At 58.6% G+C, this 24,057-nt stretch overlaps 1 protein-coding gene and 1 long non-coding RNA gene across 8 annotated transcripts in view; one reads left to right on the forward strand and one right to left on the reverse strand.

Annotated features, from left to right (window-relative positions):
• The window catches only part of FOXP4 (forkhead box P4), a 50,692-nt gene extending 26,635 nt beyond the window's left edge, over positions 1-24,057 (forward strand). For 2 of the 6 annotated variants that reach the window (XM_061398133.1, XM_061398134.1), the window contains exons 3-17: positions 2,974-3,069; positions 9,590-9,712; positions 10,247-10,333; positions 11,894-12,041; positions 12,174-12,387; positions 12,631-12,735; positions 13,484-13,571; positions 14,656-14,739; positions 14,836-15,043; positions 15,134-15,210; positions 15,954-16,055; positions 19,655-19,776; positions 21,168-21,234; positions 21,598-21,767; positions 22,186-24,057. In XM_061398133.1, coding sequence (XP_061254117.1) covers positions 2,974-3,069; positions 9,590-9,712; positions 10,247-10,333; positions 11,894-12,041; positions 12,174-12,387; positions 12,631-12,735; positions 13,484-13,571; positions 14,656-14,739; positions 14,836-15,043; positions 15,134-15,210; positions 15,954-16,055; positions 19,655-19,776; positions 21,168-21,234; positions 21,598-21,767; positions 22,186-22,333 — 1,839 coding nt within the window. In that variant the 3' untranslated portion in view covers positions 22,334-24,057. The remainder of the gene's footprint in view (positions 1-2,973; positions 3,070-9,589; positions 9,713-10,246; positions 10,334-11,893; positions 12,042-12,173; positions 12,388-12,630; positions 12,736-13,483; positions 13,572-14,655; positions 14,740-14,835; positions 15,044-15,133; positions 15,211-15,953; positions 16,056-19,654; positions 19,777-21,167; positions 21,235-21,597; positions 21,768-22,185) is intronic. The other 4 variants (XM_061398135.1, XM_061398138.1, XM_061398136.1 and 1 more) reach the window with 4 other exon arrangements.
• LOC133236247 (uncharacterized) lies at positions 1,502-11,929 on the reverse strand. 2 transcript variants are annotated; one of them, XR_009732810.1, is made up of 5 exons: positions 11,317-11,929; positions 8,064-8,201; positions 6,973-7,053; positions 5,046-5,100; positions 1,502-1,756 (listed from the first exon to the last, which is right to left on the reverse strand). It is a non-coding gene; the product is annotated as an uncharacterized LOC133236247 (long non-coding RNA). The 2 variants fall into 2 exon arrangements; XR_009732809.1 differs by lacking the exon at positions 11,317-11,929 and having other exon boundaries at positions 8,064-9,000.

Raw genomic sequence — 24,057 nt, forward strand, 5'->3', positions numbered from 1 at the left:
GAATGAGTAAAGGATGAACGTATGAAGTGCCTGGAGGAACAGCCCGTAGGCTCTCCAGCCTCTGTGCCTACTTACCCCCAACACAACTTGATTTTCTGTCCCTGGAAGTGGTTTCAAGGTCCCCAGACTCACTGTCCATTTCTGTTGTCTGTGGGGTGGGGGTCGCTATGCTTTCTCCCTTCTCCCTTCACCGTCCTGGTGCAGTCCTGGTGAGCCTGCCCTTCCAGACTCCAGTCAGCACTGCCACCACCTCTGGGCTCTGGCGCCCATCGCCGCTTCAGCCTCCGACGTCTCATCACAGCCCTGGGACAGGGCCATGTTCTGTTTCCCCAGCACCTAGCACAGTCCCGGGCACACCGGAAACTGGAAGGAGTGTGTGGGGAAGGCTGGGAGGTCAGAGGAGGTGACACGCTGGCCAGGCCTAGAATTTCACCTGGTCCGCTGTCACCTGGTCTAACAGGAGAAAAGCTCAGAGTGGTAGGAATTGGGGAAGTGGAGGTGGGGGACGGTGCGGTGACGAGAGCTTGCCTCAGGGAGTTCTCACAGGAATGAGATTGTAAGGCCCTGTCATTTTTTCCCTGTAAGTCTTGTAATTTCATGCTCCAGGGGCCCACAGAGTAGGAGAGTGGGGAGTGAATTCAGCCCCCCAGGCCACTCCCCCCACCAGGAGACTGCTCAGCGCGCCCCGGCTCAACTTCCCCTGGAAATCCTTCCCATGTGGCTCCTCTGTTCCTACTAGAGATCTGGGGTGCATCTGACCACCCTGACCAGCGCCCCTTCTGGGTCGCGTGGGCTGCCAGCTCCTGACCCCTGACCTTTCTACCCCATCTCTACCTTTGGAGGACGTAGAACATCTGTCTAGCTTGTGTCACTAGACCTGGGGGGGGTCCCTAAAAATGAGGCACATAGAAGCAGAGCCCCTTCCTGATGACAACTCGGCCACCTTCCTTCCTCTCTCTACCCCACACCTCCTCCCACAGCCTCTCGGAGCCCTTGACTCAGGTCAGATTTCTACTTTCTGATGTGTGTCTTAAAGAGAAGCACCCCTGGGCTAGTTCTCCAGGCTGAGGTCTGCAGAAAGAAGGGCATGGGGGAGGTCTAGGATCTGAAGCGCTGGTGAGGGCCACGCTAATCTGGACCCCAGTTCTTCCCAGGGACACATTCCCATAGGGAACACCATGGTGTGTTTAGATACTGTCCTAAGGTGAACTAGATTTAAGCCTCTGGGAGGCTCAGCTGTTCAATGAAAAGGCTGCGAAGGGGGTGTGCCTTTACGCTTGGTACACAGTGGGCTCCCTGAGTGTTTTCAGTGGGGGCCGGGGGAAGTATGCATGCATCCATGCCCCCTCTTCCAGAGCCACCTTGGTGGTGCTCAGCTTGCAATGTGCATGTGCGAGGGGGCCACAGGTGGGTTCATTTAATAGGTGTGCTGGGGAGAGGCTGGAGGAGCTGACAAAGGGAGGCGGAGAGATTCGGACGGGAAAGGAGCGGATCCTGAGAATGCCAGCTGTGTGCCAAGCACTGGTCCTTTAACACCCCCATCCCCTGCGTGTTTCGGAGCTGGGTGGTGGCCCAGGTTTGCAGAGCAGGAGGTCTAGATGCACGGAGAGGGGATAACTTGCCCACAATCACACCACGGGGGTGGTGGGGGGCGGTGGCACAGCTGGACTTCACACTCAGGTGTGCCTGATGCCAGAGCCTGCTGTCCATGACCTGGACACAACCACTCCGGGCCCTGAGGAGGTCTTCGAGGAACCTGGGGACAGACAGATTTTTGCTTCTGGAATGTGGATTCAAAACTAGCCCTGTACCCCCCTGCCTCTGCACCATCTACTGACCTGGAGTGGGAGGGGGTGTGGGTGAGGGGCAGGGATGGAGGGCTTGGCAGACCTTACAGAGAACTTCCTGGGCCCTCCCTTCCTGCCAGACCTCTCCTACCCAACTTCCCACTCACTGCCCATCTGCCCACCTCCCCTACCCACTGACTGGCCAGAGATGCTCCTCCTGCAAACTCCATGCACTTCCCATTCCCATGATCCTACCACCTCAGGTCCATCTTGGCCTCACTGATAGTTCACACTCCCTTCAGGATTTAGTTCAATTCCCCAAGTGCCATGATGTCCTGGGCCTAGACCCCCCTGGACTCGTAAAGCCATGCAATGCTCAGACCTTCATCCACCGAACTGTGTGCTCTGACTTCAAGTGGATGATATTCCCATGAGCCCTCAGACTGACTACCTATCACCCAGTAAGACAGATGGCTTGGGAGCCAGGCTTCTTGGCCTCAAATCCTAGCTCTGATGCTTCTGAGTTATGTGATCTTAGGCATATTACTTAACTTCCTGGAGACTCAGTTTTCTTATCTGCAAAATGGGTCTGATAATCCCTACCTCACACCTTCCCAGGAGAGGATCAAATGAGATCGTCCCTGTTAAGTACCTGACACGTACATAGTAGATGCTCAACAAATCATCTCTGTTGTTAATGTTAATATTTTCTCCTGGATCATTGTTTGACTGCCCACCCTTCTGTTTGCTCCCCCATTGACATGTGTGTTATGTGCTCGGTCATGTCCAACTCTTTGGGACCACATGGGCTGCCTTCCAGGCCCTTCTGTCCATGGAATTTTCCAGGCAATACTGGAAAATACTGGAGTGGGTTACCATTTGCTACTCCAGAGGATCTTCACAATCCAGGGATTGTACCCATGTTTCCTGCATTGGCAGGCGGATTCTTTACCACTGCCCCATTGAGTCCCAACAGTTCCAGAGTGAGTCCCTGGAGTCCAGGCTCTGATCCCCAAAGCCTGGTAGCTTCTCTCAATGACTCCTAGCTTTATCCACAAGCCCAGGTGGACCCCGTGACCCACTCACTCATTCCCACCACCTTCCACGTGAACCTGATCTCCTCCCCTTCATTCTCTCCAAAAGTCCCTTAGAGCCGCTGGAGCACTGATGCGCCCCTGTCTTGCAGGCTCTCCAGGTGGCCCGGCAGTTCCTGCTGCAGCAGGCCTCGGGCCTCAGCTCCCCAGGGAACAACGACAGCAAACAGTCGGCCTCCGCTGTGCAGGTGAGGAGGACACTGGCTGGTCGGGGTAGACCGGGCACCAAGGGAGGGGAGGACCCGCCAGAGAAGCGCTCTGGCCCATCCCCAGTGCCAGAGAGCGGGCAGCTTCCCAGCGGGAGCCACAGTCACTGCCGGGTGGGTGGAGAAACGCTGCCCTCCCATCTGCACCTGACCGCCAGGCCTTCCCCCCAAGCCGAGTCGCTCAGAGTCTGAGTCTGACTCAGCCCTCCTCGTCTGCACCTCTCTGCCCACCGCCTCTGGTCTCTTCCCAGCGCTTCTGGGTCACTCAGTCCGTCCCTCTCCCCTCCACTCCCCAGCTCTCACTCGATGAGGCCACCGCGCCCAGTCCTCCCCCACCTCTTCTCTCACCCACCAACCCTCTGTCTCCCCACGTTTCCTGTCTCTTGATGTCTCTCTGTCTCTTTTGTTTTCCTTTGCACAATCTGCCCTTTTTTCCCCCTCTCCCTTCCCCCCGGTGTGCCGGCCCATCTGGCCGGCTGGGGGAGGGGAGATGGGGTGGGGGGCGGGGGTAAGCCAGGCCTTCTGTTTACCTTTTGTGTCACAAAGAACTTGGGAGAATTGCAGTCTGAGTCGGGGTGGGTCACAGCTCCGTGGGTAGCCCACCCCCCTCCCCATTGCCTGGCCCAGCCACCAAGCTTCCTCGCTCTCCCCACCCCTCTCTGCAGGGAGAGGGGGGGCACTCTGAATTGGGGAGAGGATTAAGCGGGGCTTTGAAAGGAAGTTTATCTAAGGGAGGAAGGGTGAGCAAAGCTGGAGCCTTGGGGGGTGGGGTGCTGAGGGAAGGAAGTGGGGACAAGAGGGCAGGGCAGGGATGGGGAACTGGGTGCCTGGACAAGGACCCAGGCCTGGGTTTTGTCCTGGGGCTCTGAACGCAGATCTGTGTTTTATGTAAGTGTGGTCAAGAAGTTAAAGGTGCCAGACAGTGGCCCTCTTCTAAAAGCCTCCAATCCAATGAGACATCTTTCAGGGGGAGGAGCCTGGCACAGAGGGGTAGTGGCCTGGGCGGGGGAGGGGAGGACAGAATTCAGAGAGCTAATGGGAATGAGGTATAAAGTTCTCATGTCTCCTGTAGTGTCAGGACTGGGTCTGTTTAAACTAGGGAACTCACCCTCCCCACCTCCACCCCCCTCACCCCCCCACCCCCATCTGCCTGCAATGCAAGAGACCTGGGTTCAACCCCTGGATCAAGAAGATCCCCTGGAGAAGGGAGTGGCTACCCACACCAGTATTCTTGCCTGGAGAATCCCCTGGACAGAGAAGCCTCATGGGCTCTAATCCATGGGATTGCAAAGAGTTGGACACAACTAAGTGACTAACACTTTCACTCTCCACCCCCACCCCACCCCCATATACTCCCTGGGTCTGAAGTGGCCCTCAGGCTACTGTGCTGAGTCTGTTCTGAGTTTTCTACCCTAGGCCCAGCCTACTGTTTTTAGAATAGCTTGCATGCTCAGTCATGTCCGACTCTTTGCTACCCCATGGACTGTAGCCCGCCAAGCTCCTCTGTCCAAGGGATTTTTCAAGCAAGAACACTGGAGTGGGTTGCCATTTCCTCCTCCAGGGGATCTTCCCAACTTAGAGATCTGAACCCAGGTTTCCTGTGGCTCCTGCATTTGCAAGTGGAGTCTTTCCCGCTGTGCCACCTGGGAAGCCCCTGGTCCAGCCAGCACCACCTTCTAAAATCAGGGAGGAGTCAGCTGGGGAACGGTTGCAATGTTCCCCAATCCAGAGAGGGTCTGTTGACCCAGTGAGAGGAAGGAGCTGGATGGTAGTTGGAAGGACCGAGGTCAGGCATCAAGAAGGATTTTGTGGCTGGGTATGAGGGGTAGGGTCTGAAATACTTGAGAAAAGAAGGGACTCTGTGGAATCCTCCTTAGGAAACCACCCCCACCACCAACAATGACAGGTCACTCAACAAACAGTACCTCCTAAACTGACAACATTTGCACGGTGCTTACCATGGGGCAGTCACTAGGTGGTTTACAGATATCATCCCATTTTATCTTCACCATCCTAGGAGATAGATGCTGTTATTAGCTCCGTTTTGCAGATGAAGCCACTCAGGCCCAGAGAGGTTAAGAAACATGATCAAAGACACACAGCTAACAAGAGGCCAAGCCAGGATTTGAACCCAAACAACTAGCTCCAGAACACACTCTTTCCTGCCTACATTGTGATGTTGTCCCGTGCTTAGCACAGTAGTGAACCACAGTCCCCAGTACAGAGGCCTGGCCTGATGGTTCTCTGGGCTCCGGGAGATGGGGGTTCTTAGGGCCATGTCTGAACTTCTCCAGGAGCCTGGGGTCCCAGCCAGTGACCCTCCTCCTCCAACCCTGGACACCCTCCTTGCCTCCCCTCCCCATGCTCGGTTCAGTTTTCAAGGAAGTGGGGCTTCTGACCCCAAGTGAGGTCCAGGGCCTGGAAACAGCTTTTCTGTGATCTCATGGCTGGTAGGAGGACCCGGGAGAGTGCATTATGTCAATCTGGAGTTTGAATGAGGTGAGTCAGGCAGCTCAGTGGCAGCCGCTTTCCCAGTAGTCCTCAACTCAAGGCAGGATCGCCTGCCCGCTCACCCCCTAGCTGTGTTCACCTCCCCTCTCTCTCAGAGCCAGCTTCACAAGAGTTTCTAATGCCAGATTAGGTCTCCAGCTCCAGCCTGGAGATTGCCTGGTTTGGGCCTGGGTCCCAGGCAGGGAGAGTCACTCACAGAAGGCAGTACAGGTAGCTAGGAGTTTTCTTCAGAAGGGTGGTTGGGGCAGCCCCTTAGCTAAGCCAGCCACTGTCTCATCTTCTCAGCCCCCTTGCCATTCCTTGAAGTTCTTGGTGTCTCACCACGACCTTTCTTGCTGCAGCTCCAGCCACGACTGAGGACTACTCTCTGGTTATTCTCAAGGGTTATTTACAACCTTGGCCTAGTCTCCCCACTCACCCATTTAAAAGAGGTTGAGTTTGGGTCCTTGATTCTGGCACCAAATTGTATCCATTTCAGCCTCCAAATGGGCCTCTTCTGTGTCAGGTGCCATCTCTGCTCCTCCCAGCCCAGCATCCCGTATGCATGGTGGTTGGAGGGCCCCGAGCCTAAGCAGGGTCGCTGAGGGTGGGGCTGGAGGCAGCTGGCGGCATTTTGCCCGGGGCTCACACTGCCAGGGCTTTTGTAAGCATTTAGCTGCCCTGGCCGCCCTCCAGATGGTGACTCACGGGCCTCGCCGAGCTGACTCGCTGACGGTGCCCATCCTGACACATCCCAGCCTGGAGAGGGGGGTCACTGGGGACACCAGGGGAGCTCCAGTTCAGTTCTCAGAACCCCCAAGGGCGGGAAGGGAAGGGATGGGTTCAGGCGGTCTAGGAGATCGGCAGGCAGCAGCCACCTCACTGACCTTTCTTGACCCTGCTGAGCTACCTTAGAGACGAGTACACACAAGGTAATCCGTCCAGATTGCTGCAGCCACCTCTCCAGCCAGCTGCTCGGCCAGTTGGCAGGAACAGCAGAGGCTGGGGAGGACTTCCAAGGTCATCTCTTCCATTCCCCTGCCTCCAAGTAGGAAAGCCCCAAGGAAGGAAATGCCGCATCCTTTCCTGCAGGCCACTTGCAGTGACTCACAGCCCTGGTGCCTGGAAAGACCTCCCGGGTGTCTGGGCTCAGTGTTCCTGGCCGGAGCCCTGGCCATCTGCTCTAGGTCAGTCCCCACAGCCACGAGCATGGGAGGGCCAGAACTCTGGTCTCAAGTGACCCTTACCGTGTAATGCCCCTGGGGCCCAAGTACTGGGGTGCACTCGTGGAGGAGTCGGGGCACAGAGGGAAAATGGAATATCCAGAGGGTTTTCAAAAGTAATTGTCTTTACGTTTGTGTAGAGTTTCATGACACACAAATAACTTCCACTTACCCCTTTCCCCATTGTCCCTCTAGGCCTCGGTTTTCTCATCTATAAAATGATGACCGTGATGGTGCCCTCTTCCCAGGGTGGCTGTGAAAATTCAGGGAGTTGATGCACATACAGGGCTTAGCCTGGTACATTATCAGTTGCCAACAACTTCCTCTTGAGTAGTCCTGTGAAGCAGGGAAGCAGGCCTGCCCGACCCCAGTTAGCGGATGCAGAAAGGGAAGCTTAAGGGACTTCAAAGGACAGTCAGTGTCAGGGACGAGAACCTGGGTCACCTGACTCAGGAATCCACGACTGAGCTCATCACTACCTTGTTGGGGGGCCCAGCAAAGGATACAGGCTGGCTCTGCAAGGTGGGCTGGGCCTGTGCCGTGGTCTGCCCCCTACCGCAGGCCCCTCCGAGGTGGGGACGAGAACAGCCCTGCAGCCTGACTTTTCCCCGTCTTCCCCAGTGACAGCTATAAAGAGGGAGGTTGGGCTTTGGAATCTCCAACCTCTTTGACCCCTTCAGCTCTCTGGATGGTTCCATTTCCGCTCACTCTCCCAGCCCTTCTCAAGAGCTGCTCAGGTGAGGCAGGCAGTGCAGGACCTGGGCACAGTGGGAACTATGGAGCGCACAGACCTGGGCATGAATTCCAACCCTAACCCTCATTCACCCGGTGTGACCATGGCTAAAAAGCAAGGTGCCCCTTCCAGGGATGTTTGCATGGAGATGGCTGGGGTAGAGGAGGGGAGTCCAGGGCTGCGGCTTGGCCACTGCCTATGGGGTGGGGGCGGTGAGACTTGCTGGTGTCCCTCAGTCCCCTGCATGTCCCCCTTCTGCCTGGGGATAACCTCACTGGTGGCTTCAGGCTGAGCCCAGCCCCTGCCAGGGATCCTGAGTGGAACCTCCTCCTCCTCTTCTGCCATACCCATGAAGCTGGGGAAAGGTGAAAGGGCCCAGGAGCCCTCTGGGGACATAACCTGTCTTGTCCTAACCAGGACAAGTCTCTGCAGGACGCTCCTCCTGGACTAGGCCACTGGCTCCTCTCCCTCCCCGCCCCAAAGTTGATCTGCAAGGGAAGGTACCTCAGCTCGGGGAAGCATAAACTTACATCGAGTGCCTGTGGTGTGCCAGCTCTGCTGGGGCTGTTCTGGGGCTGGAGAGTAAGGCAGGAGATCAGAGTCTTGACCACGTAGGCCTTGAAGACTGATGAGGGGTGGCCGATGGGCTGGTCAGGACACCTCTCCTGCTAAAGCAGGGCAACAAGACAGTGTTGCCACTTGGACTACCCTGGCTATGAATGCCCAGCTTGGGGATTTCAGGGGAGGCGGGAACTGGGGGAAAGAATAATGGTACTGCTTTTCCCTGAACCTTCTGCCTGGAGCTGGATTCTCTGGGCCTCTTAGAGAGGCCTCACCCAGGGCGGGGGACAGAAAGCTGCCCTGTTTTGAGAACCATGCATGTTCCAGCAGGATGGAGGCATCTCTCGCAGTCCGATCCCTGTTTTACGGGAGATTCTGGGGACGGCCAGTGACTTGCCAGGAGGTCACATGGCAAGTTCAGTGCCCAGAAGGAGCAGTGGTCTGCCTCCCTGTGCTCCTGCCTGGTATTTCCACCCCACTTGGACCTCTGGATTTCCATCCACTCACCCAGGATGGCACTACCGTGCTCCCTGGGCATCAGCTCCAGGCCGTTGCATGTGCCGTGTAGGCAGATGGGCTGGAGTACATGACATGGATGTGAGCTGGGCCAAAGTCCAGATCCTAGCACCATGTGGGCATTTTGATACCTTCCTGTGGCTGCAGGCTGCCCTCCTAGCCAGGCCCACCTTGTGGGTCCTGTTATCAGAACACACTGAGTAGCAGTTGGCAGTGGCTACATGCCGCCCCTCCCCATCACTTGGTGGTGGAGGGTGGAAATCCTGCAAAGCATCGATTCTACTGACCAGTGTCACTAGGTTCTAATCTTCCCACACCAAGAACTGCATATAAGAGCTTCCCTGGTGGTGGCTCAGATGGTAAAGAATTCACTTGCAATGCGGGAGACCTGGGTTCAATCCCTGGGTTGGAAAGATCCCCTGGAGGAGGGGCATGGCAACCCACTCCAGTATTCTTGCCTGGAGAATCCCCATGGACAGAGGAGCCTGGCGGGCTACAGTCCCGGAGGTTGCAAAGAGTTGGACACAACTGAGCAACTAAGCACAGCGCATCTGCAGGCTCTGTTCTAAGTATTAGGTCCTTAACCCCTGTGATGACCTTAAGAGGCAGGCACTGTCGCTACTTCTGAGACTGTCGCTATTTCAGAGACAACAAAACCAAGAACAGGGACTTCGCTGGTGGTTCAGTGATTAAGACTCTGCAGTTCCACTGCAGCGGGCACGGGATTCTATCCTTGGTTGGGGAAACTAAGATCCCATAGGTTCTATGGCCAAAAAATGTTTGTTTTCTAAGAAAAAAACCAAGAATGAAGGAGGTAAGTCACTTGTCCGGAGACACGGCTAGCAGGTGGCAGAGCCAGAATGTGAACCCAAGGCTGCTCACTCCGCACCCACTCTGCCCTGCTGGGGGTGGGGCCCTGGGTGGGGGCCTCCGTGGGGCAGGGGTGGAGGTGAGCCGTCTGACCCAGCCCATCCTGCAGGTGCCCGTGTCGGTGGCCATGATGTCGCCCCAGATGCTCACCCCCCAGCAGATGCAGCAGATCCTGTCTCCCCCCCAGCTGCAGGCCTTGCTCCAGCAGCAGCAAGCGCTCATGATCCAGCAGGTGAGTCTGCCCCCGGGGCTGAGGGAAGGGCAGGGAGGGGAGGACGGGGTGTTCCAGCCTCCCTACTCCCACCCTGTTTACTAGCAACATCACCAAGAGCCACAGCAGTGGCGGAAACCAGAGAGACTGCTCAGGCCAGACTGACCTGCCTTCCTCCAGGACAGCTGGGGAGAGGTCAGAGGTCAGGCCTCTCCCACAGCAGACCCCCCACACCCTACACCCTCACAGCCTGCTGGCCCCACCTGTATCTCCAAACCCCAAGGGAGGGACAGAGACCATCCCCCACCTTTTCCTGACCTACTAAGGGAGAGGGAGGGCGCGGAGTGTGGGGGAACCTCCCCTTGCCGCTCTTGGTCCTGGCTCTATTCAGGGAAGAACCTCTCTCCACGCAGACTGCAGACCGGGGAGGGCAGGGCAGCCCTCCCTGCTGAGCCATCTGTCTCTCAGCAGCCCAGTCCTGAGAGGGCTGGTGCTGCCTTGGGGTCAGCAGTCCGGCCAGTGCTAACCCCCTCCCGCCCTGCTATCCACCCCCAGCTGCAGGAATATTACAAGAAGCAGCAAGAACAGCTCCACCTCCAACTCCTCACCCAACAGCAGGCCGGGAAGCAGCAACCCAAAGAGGTGAGGGGCTTGGGCAGGGCGGGACATGCCCTTCAAAGGACGCCTGCCCTTCACCCGCCACTTCAATTCCGTCCTGGCTGGAGGCTGGGCATCCCAGAGTGGTTGGGAGAGAATTGCTTTGTGGGAACAGTAGAAAAATCAGGAGAGGCTGGGGAGGGGGTTATGGGTGGGGGGGCGGGGGGTGGAGGCACATTCCTCTATCTCCCCTCAACCCCATTCAGTCCGCATCTCCTTGCCTCGTGTTGTGGGATGAGGAGAGCAGAAGCACCGAGCCCTGGGGTATCTGAGCACACACGTGTTGATGTGTGAGTGTCCTCATTCAGGACAGGCTGCCTAGTGGTCCTGCCCTCTTCCCGCCTCCTCATCTCAGTGACCCAGCACCTCAGCCCTCCAGGCCTGGTCCTGAGAATCTTTCAGTCCCTTTAGCTCTATTCCAACTCCTGTCACGTCCTGTAGCATCCTGTGCTGCCTCTCCAGGGTACCCCGCAGCCCCCATCACTCTCCCTCTCTGTGCCACAGTGCCTCCTAAGCTTCCACACCAGGCCCTGTACCACCCCCCACCCCCTGCCCCTGCCCCATGCCCCGCTTCTGCCACCCACATACAGCCATGTTCTGAGTTGCCTCTTCCCAGAAGCTGCCTTGCTGTCGTCCAGTCATTCCCTCCCAGCCTCAGCCTCCCCGTTGGAGGTGTTGTATTTGTTACATTCTCTGCATTGTCTCTAGAGTGGGTTTACTGAGAAGCCACCCGCCCTCATCCTCCCACCTCCAGGGTGGTGGGCCCAGCCATCCCTGCCTCCTAAGCACGCAGGACTTGCTTGGTTCCTGGGGCTTTAGAAAAGACTTACTGACAGACTGACTCGCCAATGCTTGCGTGAAGTACTGAATCGGGGGGCAGGGGCGCTGGTAGGGAGATCAGGGGCCAGGGGCAGGGAAGAGAGAGCCAGCAAGAGCAGAACGAGCAAGTGCGGGCGGGCGCCGGGCACCTGGGCAGTAGCGATGTGTCTGTTCCCCTGTCTGGTGACCTGTCAATGCTGATCTGTTAAAGTCCCATCAGACTCCTGGATTCTCTGTATCTAAGAAGCAAGAGAGGAGAGGAGCTGGAGGGGAGAAGGCCCCCTCCTCAGAGCAGAAGGGGGGCACCCCGGGCATGTGGGAAGGGTGCCCGCCAAGCAGGAGTGGCCCCCCGAGTCTGACAGGCTCATCCATCATTGTGATGAGAGCCCCCTGCCCCCCCCAAGGCGAGCACAGCTGTGGTGCGGGAGCTGAAGCCGCAGAAGGAGGGAGGCGGGAGCAGGGAGGGCGTCGTGCTGCGTGTCTGGGTCTGGCTGTGTGTGTGTGTTTGCGCGCCTGCGTGCGTGCGTGCAGGCGTGTTTACCGCGAGGCGGCATGCAGCCCTATGGAAGCTGGGCCGGGAGCAGGGAGGCTGCAGCGGCGGACGCCACCACGACAGCTCCAGGGGCCGACAGGCCCTGGGAGGGGGTGGCTGCGGGATGGGGGCCAGATGGCACACCCGAGGCTGAGGGGACCCCTCTCTGCCCGCCCCCGCGGGCCCCCCACCAGGCCCTGGGGAACAAGCAGCTGGCCTTTCAGCAGCAGCTCCTGCAGATGCAACAGTTGCAGCAGCAGCACCTGCTCAACCTACAGAGACAGGGGCTGGTCAGCCTGCAGCCCAGCCAAGCCTCGGGGCCCCTGCAGACCCTCCCGCAAGGTGAGTGCCCAGCCCCCACCCAGCCCCAACCCCACCGCCCTCTCTTGCCCCCAAGGGCTCCCAGGAGCCAGCTGCAGCAGGGGGCCGCCTGTGTTCCTGGGGCCCCACCAGCCTCCCCTCTCTGCCTCGCAGCAGCTGTGTGCCCCACGGACCTGCCCCAGCTGTGGAAGGGCGAGGGTGCCCCCGGGCAGCCCGCCGAGGACAGCGTCAAGCAGGAGGGGCTGGACCTCACCGGCACGGCCACCACCGCTACCTCGTTCGCCGCCCCCCCCAAAGTCTCACCCCCCCTCTCCCACCACACCCTGCCCAACGGACAGCCCACTGTGCTCACACCTCGGAGAGACAGGTATGGGGCTCGGGCCGGGAGGAGGCACTGCACACCTGCCTGGGGGCTGGCCTTGACCCTGAGGGCTGCCATAGTGGGGGCTGGGGGTTTACTTCTCCCGGGGCACACAAAACTGTGCTCAGCCTGTGGGGAACCTGTATTAGGGACTGAAACCTCATCCGTAAGGGAGCTGGGACTGCGCAGGACCCCAGGCTGCTGGGGTGTTCAGGGTCCCTGATCCCTCTCTCCCTCCTGTTCTTGCAGTTCCTCCCACGAGGAGACGCCTGGCTCCCACCCCCTGTACGGACACGGAGAGTGCAAGTGGCCAGGCTGTGAGACCCTGTGTGAAGACCTGGGCCAGTTTATCAAGTAGGTGTCACCACCCCTCTCCTTTGTCCCCCTAGCCTGCCACCCAACTTGCCCAAGTGTCCTGTGTCCTCACCCCGGGGCGGGGGTGGGGGTGGGGGGGCTCGTTCTTCTCTGCACCATCAACTCCCTCATCGCTCCTACCCCCCCCCCCCCCCCCCCCCCCCCCCGCCACAGTCTGTGTTCCTGGTCCAGCAGCCTCCCCTCCCTGTCCCCTGTTCCCAGTCCCCAGTCGCCAGGCAGCTGAAGGCCAGTAGGGTGCGGGTGTGAGGAGGAAGAGACCTTCTCCCACCGCCCTCCCCAGCTTCCCCCAGGCCCAGCCCCAAGAGTGACGGCCTAGAGACGGCCTCCGGGCCTGGCGGACAGGCGGCTGGCAGCAGGCGGCCAGCTGCCACAGCCGTGCCAGGCTCTGTCACTGACTGATTAACTCCGCTGTCTCCCAGACCCTTGCAGCATCAGGGTCAAACAAATTGTTTTCACGCTTCGTCAGAGGTTTACTTAATTAGTTCATTTGCAATTAGATCTCTCTGTAGCTGGGATTTTAGCAAAGACATCAAAGGAGGCTGACGAGAAGGCGGCTTCCTCCGTGGCCCTGTTTTTTTTTTTTTTTTGTCTGGCTCCCTTCTTTGTATGTCATGGTCTGTCTGCTCTCCAGGCTGTGGGCGGGATTAGAGGAGGGGAGGGGAGGGTGGTGACAGCAGGGCGACCAGGGCCAACTTTCTCTTGTCCGCCCCCTCCTCCCCACCGGAAGACACCTCAACACAGAACACGCTCTGGACGACCGGAGCACGGCCCAGTGCCGTGTGCAGATGCAGGTGGTGCAGCAGCTGGAGATCCAGGTGTGGCCCCAGGCTGTGGGGGCAGGGCGCGGGGGGGCTCCTGCAAGGGTCATCTTAGGCTCTCAAGGTCTGTGAACACAGCTGGATTCTGAGGCGGGAGCCAGGGTTGGGGGCCACTCTGCTGGGAGGTCCCAAAGAGATGCATACTAATAAAAACAACAAAAATAAATAGCTAACATATTCAGCACCTGTTTGTGCTATGCTAAACATCTAGGTGACTCAAGGAATCCTCTGAATAACCTTATATGGTGGGTACCATTATTATGCCCGCTTTGTGTGTGCGCAGTCGTGACCAACTCTCTGCAACCCCATGGACTGTAGGCCACCAGAGTCCTGGCCCATGGAATTTTCCAGGCAAGAATAGTGGAGTGGGTAGCCATTTCCTACTCCAGGGCATCTTCCCAACTCGGATCAAACCTGTGTCCCTTTGCGTTTGCTGCGTTGGCAGGCAGATTCTTTACCAGTGCGCCACCTGGGAAGATGCTATGCCCACTTTACAGACATAAACAGAGGCACACAGAGGTGCAGCCTCTGGTCACTCAGCCAGTGGGTAGCAGAGCTGGGATTAGAACCAGAGCAGTCTGGCTCCAGAGTCCACGCTCTACAGCCTGGAATACTTTGGAGGCTACTCGGGACAGTCCCTGAAGCAGCCAACCAATGTTTACCCACTGCCTTCCAGTACCCAGCAGAGCACCTTGGCGTGAGAGGGTGGTTGTGAAAGATCCGTTGAATTTATGAATAGGGGTGAATGAATCATCCGTCCATTCCTGTATCCCCATTCAGTGTGTGAGGGCACTCACACACAAGTGCCGCTGAACTTCAGCCACGGCCTCTGCCCTTGACGGGGAGAAAAGGCGTGTGCTGTTGGGGAGAAGTGGGCACTGACGGGCAGTGGCTGTGCTGGGCTCCAGGCCGGGGACACAGAGTCAGGATAAGTGGGGAGGGTTTCACGGAGCAGGAGATGGAGGGAGACACCAGGGGGCAGGGATGAGAGGTGCTGGAGATGGGGGTTTGGGATGTGGAAGGGGAAGAGGGCCCGGCTGCCCCTAGCACAGGTCCCCGCTCACCGCCGGCCTCTCCACAGCTCGCCAAGGAGAGCGAGCGGCTGCAGGCCATGATGACCCATCTGCACATGCGGCCCTCGGAACCCAAGCCCTTCAGCCAGCCAGTGAGTGACTCTCCCCTCCCTGCGGCTCTCAGAACCGCACGCCCCCGGCCCCTCACTGGGGGCCCCCGGCTCAGCACCCTGCCCCGTTGCTCACAGCTGAACCCAGTCCCCGGCTCCTCCTCATTCTCCAAGGTGACCGTCTCCGCAGCTGACTCGTTCCCAGACGGCCTCGCGCACCCCCCCACCTCGGCCGCCGCCCCCGTCACCCCGCTGAGGCCCCCCGGCCTGGGCTCCGCGTCCCTGCACAGCGGGGGCCCCGCCCGGCGGAGGAGCAGCGACAAGTTCTGCTCTCCCATCTCCTCAGGTAAGGGCTGCCGTGGGGAGGCGCGTCTTCCGCCACAGCCGGAGCCCCCGCTTCCGGTTACCTCCTCATGCCCTGCCTGTCTCCCCCCAGAGCTGGCCCAGAACCATGAGTTCTACAAGAACGCTGACGTCCGGCCGCCCTTCACTTACGCCTCCCTGATCCGCCAGGTGAGCCAGCCGTGGGGAGGCACAGGGAGTGGGTGGAGGGCAGCACACTGGCTGCGCACCTCCCTCAGGGTCCCGGCCCCCAGGGGATCCTGGGAGCAGAGAGCATCACGGGAGTCCCGTCCCGCTCGCACCCGCGATTTTCTCAACCAGTGGCCTCTCCCATGGGACCTCGGCTGATCCAGCATGCTGGTCAGGTGGACCTGTCTCTGAGAGCACACTCGCTGTTTTTTGCTGCTCATACCCACTGTGTCATCCATTCTCTCTTTTCCACATACAGGTTACTCCCGTGAGACTACTTTTTAGTAGACTTACGGTCACTCATCTGTCTCCTTTTCTGTCTTTCTCATACACACACTCCATCTCATGCTTGGGGTGCCCTTTGCCAAAACCAGGATAAATTCCAAATGGCCTGCTCTACTTTCTCTCAAGAATGCTGCTTTCCTTCCCAGTTGAGGGCAGGGGCTGTTTGAGCCATGTTCTCTCCAGCAGAAATTCACACGCTCCTCCAACAAGTGCATGGCCCTTGAGACTTGTGTCCCCTTTAGCCTCTGGTTGGACTGCAACCAGCCTGCCCCTCTCAGGGGACCAGAGAGCACCCCCAGGCTTGTCCATGCGCTTCCTCTGTGGGTATCTTCTGCCCTCAGACGAGTTAAGGGCCCTAGAGGAGAGCTAGGGAGAGCACACAGGCCTGTGACCCTTGGAGGCCCAGACTGAGGGTCCCTGTACTTCTTCCTTGTCCACAGGCCATCCTGGAAACCCCCGACAGGCAGCTGACCTTGAATGAGATCTATAACTGGTTCACCAGGATGTTCGCCTATTTCCGCAGGAACACAGCCACCTGGAAGGTAAGGCATGCCCCTTCCTCCTCACCAGGGCCCTGGGCAACCTTGCACATTGCCACATCCCTTTGAAACCAAAGCTGGCTAACAGGCCCCTTGGAGAGGCAGTTCTATACAAAAGACTCAGCAGGCCCCAGGCTGGGCCCTGGGCCCCTCCACCCCCACCTCCACTTCTCTAGAGGGCCCCCGCTTGGCCCCAAAGACCCCAGCCCCCTGAAGTAGGGCCTCCAGGAGTCAGTAGTGCCCGAACCTGGTAGGGAGGCCTGGGTCCCATTCACAGGAGACCTTGAAGGTCCAGATTCCTTGCCAAAGTGCACACTCTGAAGCCTAGAATGGGTATGGGGGTTGGGGGGATGGGTGATTGCAGGCCTGGACGTGTGTGTAGACCGAAATCCTGGGCTGTACTGTGGGGCACAAACACAGACACTCATACTCTCCCCAGCTCCGCCATCAGTGGCAGGAAGATAATTGTCTTCATTCAGTTAGTCATTTTAACACCTTCAGCTGTAGAGTTTTCCTGGGGGACCAGAAAGAGGCAAGGGAGGGACCCTAGAAAAATGGGGTGCAGAAATGTGAGCTGGGACACTAAGCTGTTTATTTTTCTAGAGCCAGCATGAGGGGGTGTGCGTCTGTCTGTCTGTCTGTCTGACGGGTGAAAGTATTACATTCTGTGCAGCAGGGTGGGAGCGGCTGAGGGGAAAGAAGGAACTGTCCGTGCCCTGTGGGAAAGGATGGATACCAGGGCCCAGTGTCGCAGGACCTGAATCAGATCCCTGGCTCTTGAGTCCCTCTGCTGGCCAGAGCAGAAGCTACAGTTAAGCAGCCTACCTCCCCTGGCCCACCAGGTTTCCACAAGTGTCACAGGGACCCCCCTCCCCACCAGTGATCAGGACAGGTAGGGTCTGTACAGAGCCCAGCCTTCTCTTCCTTGAGAGTGCTAAGTTCAGCAGGAGAGACTGCTTCGTGACCTTCTGTATCTCTATGCCCAATTCCCAATGCTTGCCAAAGATGCAGCGAGGCTGGGACAGCTGCTCTGATTGGCTGTGAGTGATGTCATTTCCTGCCAACCACAGTCCTGCCCTCTCTCTGAGCCAGCAGGGCCTTCTGGGGGCCACCTGGTTCAGTCTCCAACCTGCAAGCCGGTTTGGATACCAGGTTTCATAAAGGACAGAGTCCTATACAAATGTCGGGATCATTACAGTTGTTATGTAACATTTGCTTTACTATATTAATCCGCTACCTTTAGGGGAATCAGTGTGGAGCCTCACTGCTACAGACAGCCTCCTTCTTGGGGGCCAAGTGCCTCTCACCCACCTATCCTCCTTTCCTGTCCTCTCTTAACTATATCACCTCTACAATCCCTCTTGAGGTCAGGAGGAGCTGGTTTAGGTGACTCCTTAAACCCCTCGATGACCATCAGGAAGCCACCCCTCCCATAGCTCAACCCCCTGGGCCTTCATACCAACCACCTTTGACTGGTGGCCCAGCCTTTGTCGTCTCAGCAGTGTGTCTCCCTCCGTGGAGGTCTTCACCCCTACCTCCCCTTGCCTCGTTTAGGTCCCAGCAAGAAGCCCACTCAGTGAGTGAGTCCCATTGAGCTGTGCTCTGCTGGTGCTTCTGCCACGTGTAGGGCAGCACCTGTGCCCTCCCTGTGGCACAACAGAAACCATCTCAGCTTGTGGTCCACTCTGACTTTCAGGATTTTTGCCGCCAAGCTGCCACTCATGTCACTTGGGAAATGCACCCTGCATACACACCCGACTCATCTGTTTCCTTTCCACCGGTTCGTCTGCTCCTTGAGGTCCCTCCTCTTCTCAACTATTTCAGCTTCCTCTCCTCCCTCCTCCTTTCCTTTCTCGGGCCCCCCAGCCTGGGATGCTGTCCGCCTCAGACCAGGGCAGAAGGGTCGGGAGCCGGTGTGGGCCAGGCCAGCTGCCGTTCATCCGGGGACAGAGCAGCCATCTGCCAAGCTGACGGTCCTTGCCGGCCCTCCCCCTGTGTCCGTCCCCTCCCAGGGCCCATGTTGTGGGCCAGTCCTTTTGTTTACGCAGCCCCCGCCAGACCCCTTAAATTGCCGTTAATGTTTCAGCGTAACGAATTAGTCTCTCATCACGAATCAGGCTTCGAAATGAGGGAAAAAAGCCCCGGTGAGGCCATCCTCGGAAATTGGGGTCATTCTCATTTGCAAAGCGGAGGATCGGAGCCCCGTAATGCGGGCAAATTTATTCCAAGGCAGGAGCCCCGGCGTGATTAGGCCCTTTGTAATTATCGCTCCAAGAGATTCCACTCCAGCCGCCCGCCTCCCTCGTGGATTAGCAAGCGAGTTGGAAAAATACACAGGATTTAATTAGAGGCAAATTAAAATTGGTAATGAAATCGGGCCAGTTGCAAGTGGCAAGAGTTGGAAGGGAGAGAGGGAGAGGGGATCTCCAGGGGCACGGGCTGCCCGCCCAGCCTGCTTTCTTCCCGTTTAGAAATGTAAAGAGGAGACAAGTATGGAGATGAGGTGGGGAGGCTGGGGGCAGGTAACAGGGGGAGGGACGGCTGGGGGTGTGAGGCTGAAAGAGGAGAGCGGGGGACAGGAGTGAGGGGCGTGGCGGGTGCTGGCGGATGGATTAGGGCCCTAGACCAGGCTCCCAGGGGGCGATTTGGGCCAAGCACCCTGCCCCCACCCAAGTGTCCTACAAACCAGATGACCTCAATTCCTGAAGTTATCCTGCTGGGAGGATGTGGGACTGCCAAGGTGACTTTTCTTTTCCCTTCTTTTCCTGCTGTACAGCCACTAAACTCAGAGGCTCCTTTCTCCCAGCTTCTTTATGTTAACAAGCATGCAGTAGGCCCCTACTGTATACCTCGTGCTCTCAATAAGCTATGTGTTCTGAGCCAGAGGGCTTCTCTGGTGCCCCAGTGGTAAAGGATCCACCTGCCAATGCAGGAGAATGCATGTTCGATCTCTGGGTGGGGAAGATCCCCTGGAGAAGGAAATGGCAACCCACTCCAGTATTCTTAACTGGAAAATCCCATGAACCTGAGGAGCCTGGCAGGCAACAGTCCATGGGGTCACACAACTGAGTGGCTAAACAATAACAGTCTAAGCCACAGCCCAGAGTCAAGGCTCCCATGCTCCAGGGGGATAGAGGAAGTTGCAGCAAGGCTTCCTGAGTTATTCCTAAGACTTTTGAGGCTTAATGGAGACTGTGTGTGTGCCTGAGCTACGATGTCCCAGGCTCACTGAGGGGCCAGGGCCTGAATGGGCTCTTGTGTTCTTCAGAAGCCCCAACGACTGCATGCATCTGCTTGATGATGGTGGGAAAATGGGTTATTGCTAACGAGGTGTCAGTCACCTGGTAGACAGAGTTTTCTAAAATGTGGTGGGGAACAGACGATACAGTGGGCCGGCGGCAGCGAGGGGTACCGGGGACCCCCAGCTCCAAGGGCGGAAAGGGGCCTTCCCTCCGCTCCGGCTGCGTCGTCTCCTCCTGCCCACCCGCTGCCGCTTGTCACTGGGCCGGGGAAGGTGCGACCTGAGAACCCTCCTGCCTGTGCTCCCCCGCATGGAGGAGGGGCCCCCTCTGAGCATCTGCTTCCTGTCCCTGTACCCCCAGAATGCAGTGCGACACAACCTCAGCCTGCACAAGTGCTTCGTGCGCGTGGAGAACGTCAAGGGTGCCGTGTGGACTGTGGACGAGCGGGAGTACCAGAAACGAAGACCGCCAAAGATGACGGGGTGCGTGGGCCACCCCCCATACCTCCCCAGGGCGCCTCCACGCACCAGAGCCTTCCTGCCGTGGGGGAGGGCGGGGAGAAATGAGGCCACAGGGGCCCAGGAGAGCCCGGAGTCTGGAAGTGACAGGTGATTCAGGGAGAGGACATTTCAGTCTTCTGCTTCTGAGCAAGGGAGGAGCTGAGAGGAACCGGGGATCAGGGTGTGGGCAGGTGGCAACCAGCGTGGCCATTGACAAAGGGGCTGCCATCCCCAGAGCCACTCTTGTCACAAGATGAGCCAAACCTGTGAGATCCCTGGGCCCCACTTCTTCATTTTTTACAGGGAGAGGAGGCCCAGAGAGAGCAAGGGGCTGGAAGGCAGTCGCCCAGCAGATCCCTGGCAGAGCTGGGTCTCTGATCTCTCCCACGTAGCGCTCTGAGTGGAGACTGAGGAGCCTGGGAGAGGGTCAGAGCTTCCTCTTTCAGCTTCCCTTCCAGCACCGCCACCTTCCACCCCAGACATCTCACGTGGGCCTGCCTGTGCTTCTTGGGCCAGAGGCCTATGGGGAGGCAGAGAGAGGTGTGAAGCAAGTTAGATATATATATCTGTGGGTGCCTGTACCCCTCAAAGATTTCTTCTCCCAGACAAGAGCCTCTTTACCTTCAGGCGGAAGTGGGGGCTGGGGCAGGGTTGGGATTCAAAAATGAACCACACCCCTTCTGAGTGCCCTCACGTGCCAGTCCCAACACTTGAAATCTTTATGTCCCATTTTCACCCTGGAATCAGAAGACCTAGGCTCTAATTATACCTCTATTTCTCCCCAGCTCTGTGACACTGGGCCAGTTTCTTAACCTCTCTGAGACACTCTAAACTGGGGGTAGTCACTGTGGAAGGATGGCCTTAAGCCATTGCTTTTCCTGACCCAACTCTTGGAGCACTTTTTTGTATAGAAAAGCCTGTGGTGTAGAGCATGTGGGGACAGGCTGAGCACACAGCATACTAGATGTCCCCAAATTCAGGATGGCAGGAAAGTGGATTTTACAGAAAGGGGTCTGTGGAGGCTATCACTCAGATCTTGTCGGACAGCAGGAAATCTAAACTGAGGAGAAAAGCTACTGGGCTGCCTGGCATGGAGAAAGACAGGGAAGAATCTCTGTCCCACTCATCAGCTCGGAGGCTCTGGGCGTGTTCCAGGGTCCCTAGGAGCCCGGGCAGCTCTCCTGTGAAGGCGGCTCTTGGTTCCTGCTGCTTCAGGTCAGCAGGAGGGCTGAACAAGATGGGCACGGCCGACTATGACCTCTAGGATAGTGAACGGGACCTCCCCTGGCACAGAGCAGGCCCTCAGTTAGGGTCAAGGCCTGAGTGAGGAGTAAGCCAATGAATGAAGCAGACATGCCTTCTCTCTCCTCCAGGAGCCCTACCTTGGTGAAGAACATGATCTCGGGCCTCAGTTACGGAACACTTAACGCCAGCTACCAGGTAGTGGACTGGTCCCCAACCAGTGCCCTCCAGCCCCGTCACCTTTCCTCCAGCTCGCTGGCCTCAGAAGAGAGCCTCCCCCATCCTCTCTGGCAGAGACATGGGGCACAGGGCAGGGAGGTTGGCATAGATAGGCAATGGAGTCTCCTGCCCTGGCTTGTCCCTGTGTTGCGGGGGGGGTCCTCTGTCTCCCTGGAGGGTAATACGTCAAGCCTGGGTTCTCCGCAAAGCTGAGAGGCAGGTCAGGGTCAGAGGTAGGAGCACCGGAGATCTGCCAGGGCGCAGATCTCCCAACGGCTGGGGAAGGGACATCACCTGACCAGGTGGAGCCCACTGACGGGCCTCCACTTCTGTACCCTCCAGGCTGCCCTGGCCGAGAGCAGTTTTCCCCTCCTCAACAGCCCCGGCATGCTGAACCCTGGCTCCGCCAGCAGCCTCCTGCCCCTCGGCCACGACGACGCGGGTGCCCCCGTGGAGCCGCTGCCTAGCAACGGCAGCAGCAGCCCGCCTCGCCTCTCCCCACCCCAGTACAGGTGAGGCTGCGGCGCGGACCCCAGCCCACCCCAGTGCCCCCCCAAACCTTGGGAAGGTGTGATCTTGTTCCTCTGCAGCTGGGATCCCCATCTTGTCGCCTCTGGTCCAGCTCTTCCCAGGACCGGTGGCCCCACGCTCTCCTCATGACTCCCCACCCCCCTCCTCTTTTTTATTTCCTTCCCTCCTCCATCCTTTCTCATCTCCCTTCCTCTCTCCTTCTCAACCAAGGACCGTCTCTGTCCATCCCGACACCTCCTTTCCTTTGAAGAGAGCCCTGGGGGAGACCAGACTGATGTCAGCCCTCAGTCGCTCAGAAATGAGGAGGTCCGGGGGAGACACCCAGATTCTGGATGCATTTGGGGTGGGAGCGGGCAGGGGAAGGCCCCCCGGGTGTCCACATCACCCCTCCCATCACAGCCACCAGGTACAGGTGAAAGAGGAGCCGGCTGAGGCCGAGGAGGACAGACGGCCCGGGCCCCCCATGGGGCCCCCCAACCCCAGCACCGCGGGGCCTCCAGAAGACAGGGACCTGGAGGAGGAGCTGCCGGGAGAAGAACTGTCCTAAGGGCCTCCAGGGGCAGGGGTGAGACCCCGCCTTCGGGAACAGGCCCCACTTACCCCCACGCCCCGCCCCGCCCAACCTCAAGGCACTTCCGGGACTCAGATGGGGGGGCTGGGCCAGCAACTCCCAAGGTGACCTGACTGACCTACGACACTCGGGGGCAGGGACGGTCCGCCCCGCACCCCGAGGGGACACAGAATCCCTGGTCTGGGACCGGCAGAGGACACGGAGGGCCCAGACCCCTCCTCAGACCCCCCCCCAACATCTGAATTTCACGCCCCTTGCCCCCAACCACCAGCAGCATCAGGGCCCTCCTCCCCCACCAGCTCGCCCCTACAGGGCTGCTCAGCGCCTTGGAGACCCGCAGGCGGGGCTAAGCCACCCTCTCAAACCCAGGGCACTGCACCCCTGGCTCTGGCTGTGTGGTCTGGCCAGAGGCCCTCACCTCCTCCATCTGTGCTCCCTTCCACCATCTTGTCCGTACTGTGAAGAACTAACTACTCCATCCCGACTCCTTCCCCTGCCCTGGCCTGGGTCAGAGCAGCTAAATCTCAGAGCAGCCCCAGGAGAAACCAGCCCCCTCAGCTCTGCCTGTTCAGAAGCCACAGCTAGTCGGGGGGGCGGGGTGGACAAGTTCTGGGGTGGAGGGAGGGAACCCGGATTGGGGGCGGGTCCGTGGAAGCAGGGCGCCCGGCTCCAGGCTGAAGCAGGCCTCCATCCCTGTTGGCTGGCTGCTGCCCCTCACGCCAGGAAGCACAGGAAGAGGCCTGTGCCCGGTGGACTCATGGAGGTGGAGCCGAGCTACCTTTGAGGCTGGAGTCAGGCCTAGGTGTTGCCGGGGCTGCAGGAAAGCATCTGCCTCTGTCCCGGGAAAAGGCCAGGCTGAAAGCGGGTGGGCAGGCGGGCGGGATGAATATGGTGGCTGCTGTGACCCAACCGGTCACTCCCACCCCAGCCTTCAGGTCCCCCATTGCAGTCTTCCCTCACCCACCCCCCACCCTGCACCCCTCAGTTACACGGATGACCAAAGACCTTTCTTACGCCGGAAGCAAAAACCAAAACTTTTTGTTGGCTTTTTCCTTTGTCGCCTCCCACATCCCCTGCTCCTCATGCCCACCCCAGCCCCAGGCTGGAAGCCCTCCCCGATTTAAGTTATTGTTTTAAACCAAAGTTTACAGTGTCTGTTGGTGGCCAAGACCCCCTCTCTCCACCCCTGCCCCGAGGACCCTGGGACTCAGTAGAAGCTGGCGGCCCTGCGCACCTCCCCTCTGCTCCAGTCCAGCAGAGGGGAGGAGACTTCCGCCCTCAGCTCCCCCTGCAGGGTTCTCATCCCCTTGGGCCATGGGCACGGGGAGCCCTCCTCCCAACCCTGGGCTGCTTCCTGGGGGCTCTCCTGACCCCCCTCTCCAGGACCAAGTTCCGCATCACACTGGGAGTGTGGATTCCAGCGAAGGAGCTGGAAAAAAAAGTGAGACTCTCTCCACAGACCCCCTATGGGGGACCCCAACTTAAGGCCAAGGACTGGGTGTGTTTGATGCTTACACAACACCCCAGGCCAGGCCCCTTTGCTGAGAAGACTCCGTGGACTATTTCCCAAGAAACCCCCACATACACCCCTTCACAAGCCACCCTTCCCAAGAGGCAGGGGGCCCTCTGCCCCCTCCCCTGTGTACTCCCCACCTGTGTTCTGTTTGACCAGCACAGAAATATTAAACGTCCTCTCTTCA

Source organism: Bos javanicus, chromosome 23, assembly GCF_032452875.1.
Source record: "Bos javanicus breed banteng chromosome 23, ARS-OSU_banteng_1.0, whole genome shotgun sequence".
Classification (NCBI taxonomy): Eukaryota; Metazoa; Chordata; class Mammalia; order Artiodactyla; family Bovidae; genus Bos; species Bos javanicus.